Genomic DNA, 13,919 nt, shown 5'->3' with positions numbered 1-13,919 from the left:
GTCAATTTCCTGTATGTGCGAATATACCTGCCCCCCGGTGTTACATAAACTTGTGAGAGTGAGAGATATACCTGGCAATAAAAAAGAATTCTGATCAGATTCTGATCTGATTCTTCTAGCGAGGGTGCAATCTATTCTGTTTCGACTGAGGTTTAGACTTTGTGTTTGTGTGGATAACAACAGACGCTAATAACAACAGATACTAATGAGGTGATTGGAGAAGCCCTCACAGTGAATGACCATCTGTCTGTCTTTGAAAAGTGGCTTCCATCTGATCAAAGCCATCCTGTCTATGGCGTCGTATCACAGGATGTGAAATGTGTCTAGACTGTCTTATCAGAGCAGAAAAAGCCTCACAGGGTGCTGTCTTCTCCCATCGTGCGCTGTTTAATTGCTTGCTAATAGGCTCACGACAGATGATGGTTTAGCTCATGTCATACAGCATCCCTTTCATCTTACATAACCTGACTAGTTCCACCTTCCAGTCATCAGACACTCTGTATCAAAAGTGTTTTGGCCAGTAGTTGACTCTGGAGATGTGTTAACACACATTTGCACTTTTGAGACAAAGTTCAAGGGAAACAGAGGGGGGGGGGGGGGGTACAATCAACTAGTGTTCGTTCTTAGCGGTTTTGGACAACCTTAACTAACTTAATGATGACTAACTTTAATGCTGTTGGTCCTACCTTGGTAGTGTTGTAGGAGCTTGTTGGTGCGGATGTCCCAGACCTTGACTGTGTTGTCTGTGCTGGCGGCAGCGATGCAGGTGCCACTGGGGTGGAAGTCAGTGTAGTTCACATACCTGGAACACAGCCAGGCAACAGACATTCACCTCAACATTATAGAATAGAATAGAACAGAACAGAACAGGTATTCACCTCAACATTAGAATAGAATAGAACAGAACAGGTATTCACCTTAACATTATAAACTATAAATACAAATAATAAATACAATACAATACGATATAACATAACATAACATAACATAACATAACATGCATTCACTTAAGCATTCCACAATAGAATAGAATAGAACAGGCATTCACCTCATCATGCACGGTAAATATACAGGGACAGTTCAAAACACAAAGATAAGCCACGACTCTTCAAACGAGGTAAAGATTGATGCTACCAGACTTCCGAGGGTGGCTGGTGGCGGTAGAAATCGGAGGACAGGCTCATTGTAACGCATTGGAATAGAATGAGGAACGGTATCAAATCCCTCCATTCCGTTCCATGCATTAGAATGAGCCCATCCTCCGATTTCTACCTCCACCAGCCTCCTCTGCTGGATCATGCTGCTGTACGTATATACACCCACTCACCCCCCATGTTCATAGAAGGAGTGGATGCATTCGCGGCTGTTCTTGTCCCATATCTTTATGGTCTTATCATCACTGGCTGACACAATCAACCGGCCGTCTGGAGAAAACCTGAAAATAAAAAAAGATTAAAAAACACATTACAGAGGAAAGGCTTTCAGGATATTAACCCCTTCAGTGCCACGGGTGAATGAAGTCGCCCGAATTGTCAACATTCTAGAGTACCACGCACCGGTGACTTGATTCACCCCAAAAAAATGCATAAATGATGATGCTTCATTTTTGTAGCCAATCAAAGTGTTGTTGCTAGGTAAATCACCACATGAAACATTCTAGCACTCTAGGTGGGGAGTGTTCCGGAACTCTTCGGCAGTTGGTGAGTTAAAGAAACTGAAAAGCTAAATTCAAACTACTGTGCTTTTACTATGGACATCCCGTACTTGGCACAGCGGACCCAGTTGATGTGCTGGTTGAGGGAGAAGAGGAACTTCTGGCGGTGAACGGTCCACACTTTGAGGGTTTTGTCGTCGGAGCAGGTCACCAGGTTCTGTCCGTCGCTGGAGAAGTTGACACTCCGGACGGTACCGGTGTGGGCCCGGAACACCGTGGACTCTCCCTTCCTACCGCAACACACACACACGCACACGCACACACGCGCACACGCACACACGCACACACATGCACACACATGCACACACATGCACACACACACACACACACACACACACACACATAGATGTAACAACGTAAACAATATGTTATCTCAGTTATGAACAGTCACTGTGCTGACTTCAGGAAATGAACACAATTGTTACCAACCTGCTGGTGCTTGCTTTAATCATGACATAGACACAAGTGACAGGTTATTGTGCATCGTCAGTTGTCACTCTGCACACAGTCAAATCAAGTGCTAAGAGGTTTGTTCTTCAACAGCTCTTCCAAGCCTCCCTGCCTTTCCCTCTCCCATCCTCTCTCCCTATCCCTTCCTCTCTCTCTCTCTCTCTCTCCCTCTCTCCATCCCTTTCACTCTCTCCTACCCCCTGTCAATTCCTCCCACCCGTTGTCCCTTACCACCTCCCCCCCCGCCCCTACCACCTCCCTCCCTCCCTACCGTCATCCCCCCCTTCCCCTGCCAGGGTTAAGGGATAATAACATGATTATCTGCTGTGTGTAATGGAGAAGTTATTAATAACAGCGTGTCCCATCCTCCCACCCACAGGCAGGCAGCCACTCAGCAGTCCAGAGCCTCTAGAGAGGGAGGGCGTCAAGGGGAACAAACCACTCTGTCACTCTTAAGATCTACTGGCTTCATTGAAGAACTGAGATTTTCATAGAAGGACTATCAATTCATTATCTATCTTAAGCTACTACATAGATTCTTCTGATTCAGACTATAAGATGTGTGCGTTGAGGAGAAAAGATACTCCGGGAATGTAGAACACAGACCCAGACGTGAAAGCGATCTGTGAGTGGTGCTTTACCGAAGCCTCTGTGTCTGACCACAACTCCCATCCAAGCTACACCTCTTTAGCCATATCAATAATGCACACTCTCCTTTCTCTACTGTCAAACCATTTACAAGAAAAAAAAATGTCTTTGTTTAAAAAAAAACGAATGTATTTGTTGTAAGTGTCTTTGGATAAAGGCGTCTGCTAAATGCCAAAAATGTAAATGTATGTTTCTCTGACACCATTTTCGCACGGGCATTTTCCCAGGCGAGGTAGAGGTACGAGGGCAGAGGAGTGATTTTGACTGAATGGGTCTCTGCTGGACATGATGGCTCTGCTCCCTTAAAACATGTGAGGGGAATGGATGTGACCTAGTTAAAAGCAGGCTAGGCTATTGTTCTGGAACCCAGGAGGAGGAGGAGGAGGAGGAGAAGGGGGAGGAGGAGGAGGGGGAGGACCAACCCTCTTCTCTCAGAGCGGCTGGGTTCAGACATGCAGTTTGCTTTGTTTTTTCTACTACTAACGTTCATATAATAACTACTGCTGAATACCTTGGGATCACAGGACCATACTACGGATTAGGTGACCATAGCTTAGGATGGAGGAAGGTAGAAATCGGAGGACGGGCTCATTGTAATGTATGGAATGGACTATGCACTATTGGGCCAGGGTTGGAAAGCCAAATCAATCAGACTGGATGTATAGATTCAATCAGACACTGGATAGATTCAATTAGACTGGATGGATAGATTCAGAATCAGGGGGAACAGCGACGTGTAACAACGCTGCCACCTAGTGGCTGATTGGTAATGTTCGCCCTCTTCATTCAAGAAAATGAAAACACACCAAAGACTGCCTTGATCACCAAACCAGCTCCCATTGACAGAGAACTGTATGCATGTGCAACTCTAGTCCAATCATCTAGTGGCTCATATATCACTCTCTCTCTCTCCCCCACTTCTCCCACCTAGCCCAGTACAGCTTGGCTCTGTAGTGTGAATGAGGGTAAGTTTAAATCAAATGTTAATGGTCATTTACACAACATACAATGGAATGAAATGCTTTAGGTTAAGCAACTCCCCGGGCCGATGTAAAAGTTGGATGGGGGGCGCATTATAAATAAAATTAACATTAACATTAACATTAACATTAACTCCATAACATTGCAACAATCAATAAGTGCAATAGAAATGTGCAATAATTCTATTCTAAGTGCCTATTTATACATTTATATATTTTTTACAGTATTATTACAGTACTATAACGCCACTGACCTCATGTCTTTTAGCTTGCTTTTATAGTTGTTTTTATTTTCTTACGATTGTTGTCTTTATTTGCACTTATGACACCACGGACCTCATTGTCTCTTAGCTTGTTTTATAGCATTTTGGCTTTTTAATTTGTCTAGTGTGTAATATTTGTCGTTTTTCTGTTTTTGCACCTTCAGAAGAACCACTACAATTTCATTGTATAGGCAACTGTACAAGGACAATAAAGTCTATTCTATTCTATTCTTCTAAGTTCAGCTTACACACTGGGCACCCAGAGGCGGACGGTCTTGTCTCTGGAGGCCGACGCCACCAGGTGGCCGGAGGGGGAGAACTGCACGGACGTCACGGCGTCCTTGTGTCCTACGAAGCGGTACGACCTCATCTGAGGCTTCATGTTCCAGATCATCAGACAGGAGTCCATGGAGCCTGTGGCTGGAGGAACCAGGACCATGGGGAGAAGAAGGCATCAATATCTAAATATCCCAGAGCCTCCGCTGCTATACCTTATACCTGTATAGTAGAACTGTAATGACATAGTAATAACACTGTATTCACAACCAGCAAAATGGGGAGAAGGCCTCAATACCTACCAGGGTATATACAGGAATCTTGAGGTTAATTTCAATACCTTTCTAAGACTTTTTAAAGACCTTGTCAATATTTCAGTGACACCTTTAACTTAACCGTTTTAGTTTGCAACAGACTAGACCACTATCATACAACACAATTTCCGGTTCATCTTTGTTTTTTAATAAAACTAATAAATTCACGAACATTTACTAAGAGTTTTTAGGACTCAAACTCTTTGGACAGAGTCTAATTCAGAAAAATACCTACAAAATTCAAGACCTCATAAAATCGTGATAAGACTTTTGAATACTTATTCCCAAAATGTATTCATCAACTTTTAATACTTTTCAAGACACCGTGGATACCCTGACCTACCTGCCTTTACCTCAGTGGAGGCCGGTGGAGGTAGAAATCGGCCTCTAACTACTATCATCTATACCTCTGTAGTAGAGCTAATAACATTGTAATCACAGTGTCAATGGAAACATGACCATGGGGACATCATAAGCTATTAAAGAGCATAATTGACATGAAGTGGCCCCCTCTGCCTGTGTAGTAACAATGTAATTACATAGTAGTAACACCACTGTATGATGTTGTTATTTATTTTCATACTTACTCTGTATGTTATATAGAGTTGAGTATGTTGCGTTATGACACACAAGTCCTTTAGTGACCGTTCACCAGCAATTACCATTAATATGACACTACGCTACTAGAGCAGACGGAGTTTCATAGGGCCAACCTAATGTAAAGTGTGAACCTTAGTGTAATCCATAGTCTTGGTGTTATGTCAGTATTTTACAGCTGAATGTATGAGATACAACACTTAGTTCACTTACCAATCTGTTTCATGTTGCTGTTGAAGTCAACACTGGTGATTGTGTCTCTGTGGCCCTTGAAGTGCCTCTCCAGGGTGGGGTCATCCTGAACAGGTGGAGGGGAGGAATTATGTATTATTTATGGCACTCGATTGGCATATTTCCCCCAGCTCATTGCATAGCTTAACATTGTCTACTTTGAATGGATTTATTCATTTTGTCTGAAATGTCTTTCTTGTCCTTCGACCCCTAGACGGTATTCCATCAACGTCGCTAAAGGAAAATCCTGGCTTATTTTTGATAACTCTCGCAAGACTTGCCAGAATATGCCTGGATATTTTTTAGGAACTCTCGCGAGACTTGTCAGACTAAAACCTGGATTTTATTTTAGCGATGTTGATGGAATACCCCCCTGGTCTCAGAGAGACTCCCCTGTGTCAATAAATGTAAACAAAAAATGGGCATATCTTGCTATACTAACTGTACCACTCGCAAACGAACATTGATATGATATCTCACAGGTTTGATGATAAATAAATAAGCAAAGCGAGACAGAAAGCTGCTGTGGTTAGCTTAGCACTGCTAGCCCAGATCCCTTTCCACTTACCAATGAAGTCATGATAATTCCTTCCTGATAACGAGCAAAGCAGCTGGCAGCTCTGGATTAAAACAACTAAGCTATCTACAATTATTACTGTTTTAGTTATTGAATATGGCTTTATGTCCTGACAGTGGTGTTTGACAGCTGATGCTGTGACTAAAGTAGCTGTCTTGCTAGATGGCAACAGCAACAACACCCTGGCAACAAAACAAGACGTTTCAGTTTACGCGCCCCGAGCCGGCGGTAACCTCCCCTTCTGAATATTAAAGGAAGGGTTAGAAACTATATTGGTTTGGCCGACCATAAATTGTTTGCACATACATTTTGACACCAGAGGGCAGTACACACACACAAGTCAATTAACTAAACTCAATTTGGCCTACAAACTACAAATATATATCAAAGTCACAATGTATCAAACTGCTGAATTGCATTAATTCTTTATTAATAATACTATGTGCAATAATACTATGTGCAATATGACAACCCTCGGGTACATAAGGTTCAGAATAGGAAATGTTAGGATATGTATAGCATAGCATAGAGTACAGCACAGTGTTTTATCTGTACAGTATAGTATAGTGGATAGTGTATATAGCCTTTATTTATGTAAACCAGCTCTTTTCCCTTCTTGTTTTTAGTTTTTTTTTCCTAGCACCAGGGGAGCCCCCCCCCTCCCAAATTTCGTTGTATGGTACCTGTACTATATTAATGACAATAAAGACCATTCATTCATTCATTCATAAATCCCACCTAGGTATCAAGCGTGTGTTCATTCCATTTCCAAGCATTTACAATGAGCCGACATGTCCTCCCTTTGCACTACTGATGTTTACAATACTACCTTTGCACATACGATATATTGCACATTACACATGTCTCCTGATATAGCTTATTTGATACATCTGCACATTGCATACTGTGCATAAGCTACCACACTGTACAAGCTACCTCAACTGTACATCTAAACTAAACTGATGTTTACAATACTACCTCTGCACATACTGTATATTGCCCACTTACCTATCACTACCATTGTCATGGTTTATTCATATCATGTTCTTATATCACTATTTGCACTTTTGGTTAGATGCTAAACTGCATGTTGTTGTATAGTACTTAGTATAGTTGTATATATAATACAAGTACAGTTGCTGCATTGATGGTTCCATAAAAACATTTTTTTTAAAAAGCTTTCTTTTTCTCATCCCATCCCGTCCTATATTTCTCTCTCATCCCATATTATGCTGAACTCATCAACACCCCTCAGTCCTACTGCTTATCCTGTGGAAATGTACAAGCCACCAAATACAATACCCCTATTGACTGTGAAATCACTTGTTGCACTTGCTTTCTTGTTTTTTACTGTGGAAAATGTTACAAAACACCCAGTTTTGTAACTGGGCCTTTGATGCCCACTGCTTGTTGTTGTTGTTGATGAGGTGTCTATTACGAAATGAAATTATCTTAATGAAAAAAAAATGAAAAATGAAAAAAATGCCTAGGCCAGGCATTTGTAGACCATGTATATGGATGTAGCATTTATAGACCATCCTAAACATTGCTTTTTATATGGATGTAAATTGTTGTTCCAGTCCACAAATGTGAAGCACTTATAAAACTACTACTACTACTACTACTACTACTACTACTACTACTACTACTACTACTACTACTACTACTACTACTACTACTACTACTACTACTACTACTACTACTACTACTTTTAATGAGCTTTTAATTAACATAATCTGTATAGCCTCTTCCTTAGTCTCAGGGCCAAAACTCAACAGCTACTTCCCCCAGGCGATCAGGCTTGTTATAAACAAGCCTACTACGGACAACTATTATCCCCAAGCAGGCCCCGCGTACATGGACTACCTATCCTTAAACACACAGTCACTTTACTCAATACTACCTCTTACACCCACTGTCATTGAGTAAAATACAATGCTATTTCTATTATTTGTAACAAAAAAAACAAAAAAAAGGTTTTTACTACTTGTGTTGTCCATGCACACAGACTACCTACCCTTAACAGTCACTTTACTCAAAACGCTTACACCCACTGACACAGAGTGCAATTCAATACAATGCTATTTCTATTATTAGTATATATTTTTGTTGCTCATTTGTCGCTTGTCTTATTTGTCTCTCCAACTATTGTTACTTGTCCAAATTGTCTCACTTGTCTCTTATTACTATTGCCACATTGTTTATTATTTGTATAACTACAGCCACTTGTTGCTGCAATGTCGAGGAACTGAGGCCTAAGAATTGTACTCTCTTATACTTGTATAACGAGATGTAACAACAAACTTTAAACTAATGAAACTATTACATTATAACAAACGCAATCTATACTGTACCTACACTGGCCACTAGATTGCAGGAGACACAAACAGACACTCTTCCTGAGTACAAGCTTCATGAGTCAACAAAAGTATTTTGTGAAATGTGTATAAACTGATTCTTTATGTTACTGAAATATTAGTTTATTCACACACTGATGCCTTTTAGTCAATATGACAATAATGTACCATTTTATTCGTGAAACAGTCCTTAATCACTTCTGTATGTCAAGGGTCAACTACCGGGGAAATAAAAGAACTTCTCGCAACAACAGTCAGTTGAACTTTCCCGTACTTTACAACTAGTCATCACATGCATGGTATGTCATTGTATGCCATCACTGTCTGGTACACAAGACGATCCCAGTTGTGTTGTCAAACATGGTAATGCTTATGTTATTTATTAATTATTATAAATACATCTAATAAATAAATAAACATATATGATAGTTAATAATAATAATAATAATAATTAATAGTATTATATTCATTTATGACACACATTCCCACAAGCTCTTGTTAGTAATATTTCTGGCCATTAGTTAGCCCCATCTGTGGCTAGGATTATATTATTATATGTTATAGAAGATTATATATTCTTGTGTACCTGGGGAGGCTGGTGGCGGTAGAAATTGGTGGACGGGCTCATTGTAATGCCTGGAATGCACTAGGGAATGGTATGACACACACATACATACCATTCCTAATTCCATTCCACACATTACAATGAGCCCTCCTCCTCCTATTTCTACCTCCACCAGCCTCCACTGATATGGATGTTGTGAGTATATTATACACACACAATATCCATAGGTAAATATTCTATATAATCCTAGTAACAGATGGGGCTAGCAAGTAATCAACACCTTGTTACTCGCCATAAGATATTACTCATTGCTGTCATAGGAAGGAATGCTATTTCCTTCACCACCCCATATTACAGTAAATCCTTGACTGATATCAACATAGTGTTCCTTCCAGAACCATGCGAATGCTGTCATTTCAGCATTCCCAACAAACCAACCTCACCACTGACTTGATTTACAGGGTGACTTCATTTACAGCTACTCTACATTGTAAACACACCCACCGACAGATAGTTTATCTTTTAAGTGAAGGAGGATGTTTAACATGGTAATGGATAAACCATTCCATTTTGTTTGAATTGTCCTTTACGACGCTACCTTTATCTAATCTAATTTCCAGGCAGTATAGCTCAGAGGGGTGAACTTTCTCTGTAAACATGTTAAAGGGATAGTTCATCCAAACAACAAAATCCCATAGTGTATACTGTACAGTAGGTTAAAAAGACTGTCTCTGGTTCTCAGGTAGGTGAGGGTTCAGGAGCTAGTCAGGCAGGTGAGGGTTCAGGAGCTAGTCAGGTAGGTGAGGGTTCAGGAGCTAGTCAGAGCCGTCAGGGGGCGATACAGCAGTTTGAAATCTTAACAGATTTTTTTATCCGAGAGAGAGCCCACACATGAAGATAAAAAATCATGGATTGAAAAGTTTTCATCGTATTGTGTGTGGTGTGCGCCGATATTCCCAATACAGAATCAGAATCAGAATCAGAAGACTTTATTGCCATGACATGTTAACATGTTAGGAATTTGGTTTGGGACAGTGGAGTACGGTTTACAGCAGGACAGGTGCAAGACAGGACAAGACAGTGCAAACCAACATCATAGTGCAAGAGTCATAAATAATATAAATATAAGAAGTGCAAACGTCAAGTGTTCAAGTGTTCATGTCCAGACAGTCCAAAGCTCTCTGGGTGGGGGTGGAGGGAGGGTAGATAGATAGAGGGGTCAGGTCAGGGTGGGGGGGGGGGGGGGCAGCAGCATTTAGGAGCCGGGTGGCTGTGGGGAAAAAGCTGTGTGCATGTCAGGCCTTCACAGTTTTTAGAGACCGCACCCTCCTGCCAAAGGGGAGCGGGGCGAAGAGACCGTGTCCTGGGTGTGCGGGGTCAGCCATGATCTTCCTGGCCCTCCCCAAAGCCCTAATATTGTTTGATGTGCAAACTATGATGCAGCAGCTTCTCGGCATGGTGACACTAGTTTTTCCAATTTGGCACCAGCACTGTTCCACGCTCTATTTCACCCCAAAAAAGAGGCTATGGTCGTTCTGATGACACGGAGTCGAGGTGTGACCGCTCTCATCTATGCACTCTTCTTTATTCACCAAAAATGCATAAATGATAATGCTTCATTCCATGGCTAATCAAAGCGTTGTGTGCTAGGTAAATACTACATAAAACACTTGGCACTCTAGGTGGTGAGTGTTCTGGAACTCTTTGGCAGTTATCAAGTTAAAGGAGCAGGGCGCATGTTTATCAGAAATCTGCCATCTCTGGCCACCAATGGCAAAATTCTGTATGAATTCCCTAATAATAATACAACCCTCCAAAATGGATTTGCAGCGTTGGACATTCGGACAGTAGCTGAGTCCACTCCTCTAGAACACCTCTGACATCAGCAACACATTTGTATGCAAACCGAGAGTGGGGTAAGACACTCCATTTTAGAAAGTGCTTTTTCCAAAACAGCATTCAAAACATCAACAACATCAGTGTTTTCTGGGGAACATCACTATAAGGCATCAGACTCTCCAACATGCACTGAATAAACATCGTCCTATCGGTTCATCCTATTGAGGTTTATGTAATGGCTGGTTTGCGTGAGCATACCAAGGGCCTTGTTCCAACACAAACAAAGGGTTTTGTTCTTGGTTTTTTTAACAGGTCTCGCCTCCTCACAGCATGCAAACCTCAAAGAAGGATTTTCTGAGGTTTTTGTTCCATTGTTCCAGACCTTTTCAGCCATACTGAAACATCACCACAGCTATGACAGTGGACCGTCTCACCACACTAATAACACACTCAAAGGAAAGTATGAGGAAATGAGACTGATTACAGTAAACTAATCCATGCCCTAAGGCGTGTGTTGTTTTATTTTAAAACAATGTTAGGGGTGGGGTTAGGGTTGTATAACTGGTGCCAGGCATTGGACATAAATCAATGTTAAACAGGGAATTTCCTGTCTGCTTACTGGCTTTCTTGAAAGGTATTCAATATTGATTGACGGATCATTATACTGACGAATGCTAATTAACTATTTACGACACTTGGTTACTGTAAGGATAGCAAAACACAGACATTTCCTCAAGCTAGTGCCATAGGGGTCCTGTGACACGTGTGCTTGATATCATTCCTCCTTCCGCTCCATGCATTACAATGAGTTCAGATGTCCTACTTCCATTCCCACAGAGAGAGTCAGAATCTGATTCAGAATAATTTTTAGTACATCCCAACGTACAAATACACAAGAGTAAAATTCTTTGGCTTTGGTTCCTCGACATTGACATTGCAGCAACAAGATACGAAATCACAATAATGTAGTATGAATAATGGAGTAAAATAAGTAAAAACAAGCAATAATAAAGTATTAAAGTAATAAAGTGAGGGTAGTAGCCACTGGAGAGTCATGAGGTCATGTCCTCGTAGAGTGTAAGCGGAGGTCATAATAACAGCACACACTGTAATCAGCTTGTTAAACACACCCTCAGACCCCCGGGACCCCTGGAGAGAGACCTACTCCAGCATAATGGGATGTGTGCTAGCGAGAGCAGTGTTAGCGTGACTAGGGCTGTTGTTTCGTGAGAAGCCTCTGGCCTCAGATCAAGGCTGGGGGTAACAATGAGGCTACAGTGAACCACGGCCAGCTGACCTTGACCTCGCACACAGTATCTACAACCATCCTTGGAAAGTTCTGAAAACATGCCAATATCCTAACAAGGTCATGCCTGGACTCTTCTGTTTGAAATATACTAGGGCAACTTTTAACACTTTCATCAAATCAACTTTAATTGTCACTTTGTTGTGTGAAGACAAACAGTAAAATAAGGTCCTCTCTGAAGTGAATTAATGCTTTTATGTGTTTATTTTGCATGGGCCAAGTTGCTTGCGTGACTACTTTTGGTTCTTAAATTATTCAGAGGTCCTTCCGTGTGTGAAAAAAACACCGGAGATCTCAATGTCGTTTCAGAGAGGGAGCTGACCGCGCTTTGCCTTGGAAACTACCAGTTCAAGTTTCAGGTTTATTTGTCATTACATCATAATACAGTGCAACAACATGCTTTTTTTTTTAGGTCATTTTTTCTGAGTGGGGCAGCCCCACTCATATTTGTACATTTTATTAGACAGATACAGTGAAGACAGACAGGAAAGTAAGGAGAGAGGGTATGTCAGCAGGGCATGGGGCCGGAGTCGAACGAATGCCGACATGGGCATGTGTGTGCACTGTAGACCGTGGTGCTAGACCACTGGACCACCCCAGGCCACTGCAACAACATGCTTAAGGCAGAGCAACTCTATGACATCAATCAACATCAACAATACAGTGTAATAAATATAAAATGTAAACATAAATATAAGCAGTAAAAGTAGTAACAGTCAATAACAGTAGATACCAGTGAAAACAGTCCAATAAAAATATACAGAATACACATAATTATTGTACCCTAACCCTAACCCAGCAGTAGGTAGTAAAGTAGTGTAAGTGTAGTTAAGTGTATTAAATGTAGTGAAGTGTATAGTGCAAGAGTGCCGTGTCAGTGGAGTGCAATGGCACTGATCAGAAGGGGGGTAGTAGGTGTCGTCCATGGGGGACTATAGTAGTAGTGGGGTAGTGGTGGTCTAGTGGATAGTGAGTTGGACTTGGGATCGGAAGGTTGTGAGTTCAAATCCCGCCTGAAACCACACCACTACTAGTGTGCCCTTGGGTAAGGCACTTAGCCCTCAGTTACTCCAGGGGGAATGTCCCTGTAATTCGTAATTGTAAGTCGCTTTGGATAAAAGCGTCTGCTAAATGGCAAAATTATTTAAAATTAAAATTAAAATTAAAATTATAGTATTAAACTGCACAAAGCCTTCACAACGTCTTCATTGTTACACCACACCTCATCCTGTTCATCAGACAAGTTCAAATCAATTCTTCCTCTTCGCTTTAAGAGAGATTGTGAGGAAATCAACAAAACAAACAGCAAAGATAATAATAATAATTAATAACAGTTAATAAGTAGCAAGGACCCGGTGGAGCAACACTATATAGAACAGGAAACATTGTAAAGCCATGCAGCATAGTTCCAGGTTAAGAAACAGAACTCTTTTTATTGGCCAAGGATATTTGCACATACAGGAAACTTACTTGGTGAGGTAGTTATCTTTACACATCTTTCTTCCTGCTCATACGTGAGCCATGGACACGGTCTGTCTGACCTCACGGAGCAAAGAAACACTGAATCATTCCTCTTTCTATTCCATGTATTACAACGGGCCTCTCCACCAGCCTCCCCTGTATTAATCACATATAATAATGTATACATTGGCTGGTTCCTTGTTTGGTTGTGTAAAAAAATGAAAATAATAAAATGTTGTTTAAAGAAAAAAAAGAACGTATAAATAAATCAAAGGCAACTGGAAGCCTAGCAGTGGCAGTGTTTGTTATTGACAAAGTCTCTCTGACCCGGAGTCTGACCT

General features: G+C 41.2%; 1 protein-coding gene across 1 annotated transcript in view; it reads right to left on the bottom strand.

Moving 5' to 3' along the window:
• Nucleotides 1–5,534, bottom strand: part of poc1a (POC1 centriolar protein A) — a gene marked incomplete at its 3' end in the record, with an annotated part of 41,767 nt that extends 36,233 nt beyond the window's left edge. Inside the window, exons 1-5 of the mRNA XM_080545968.1 lie at nt 5,456–5,534; nt 4,304–4,475; nt 1,765–1,944; nt 1,328–1,435; nt 687–802 (exon numbers count right to left, since the gene is read on the bottom strand). Of these exons, the coding sequence (XP_080402094.1) occupies nt 687–802; nt 1,328–1,435; nt 1,765–1,944; nt 4,304–4,475; nt 5,456–5,468 (589 nt within the window). The 5' untranslated portion in view covers nt 5,469–5,534. The remainder of the gene's footprint in view (nt 1–686; nt 803–1,327; nt 1,436–1,764; nt 1,945–4,303; nt 4,476–5,455) is intronic.
• Nucleotides 5,535–13,919: the final 8,385 nt, after the last annotated feature.

Source organism: Nansenia antarctica, assembly GCF_963989245.1.
Source record: "Nansenia antarctica genome assembly, chromosome: 15".
NCBI classification, from domain to species: Eukaryota; Metazoa; Chordata; class Actinopteri; order Argentiniformes; family Microstomatidae; genus Nansenia; species Nansenia antarctica.
The sequence above is the reverse complement of the archived record's forward strand: the minus strand, read 5'-3'. Positions and strand labels throughout refer to the sequence as shown.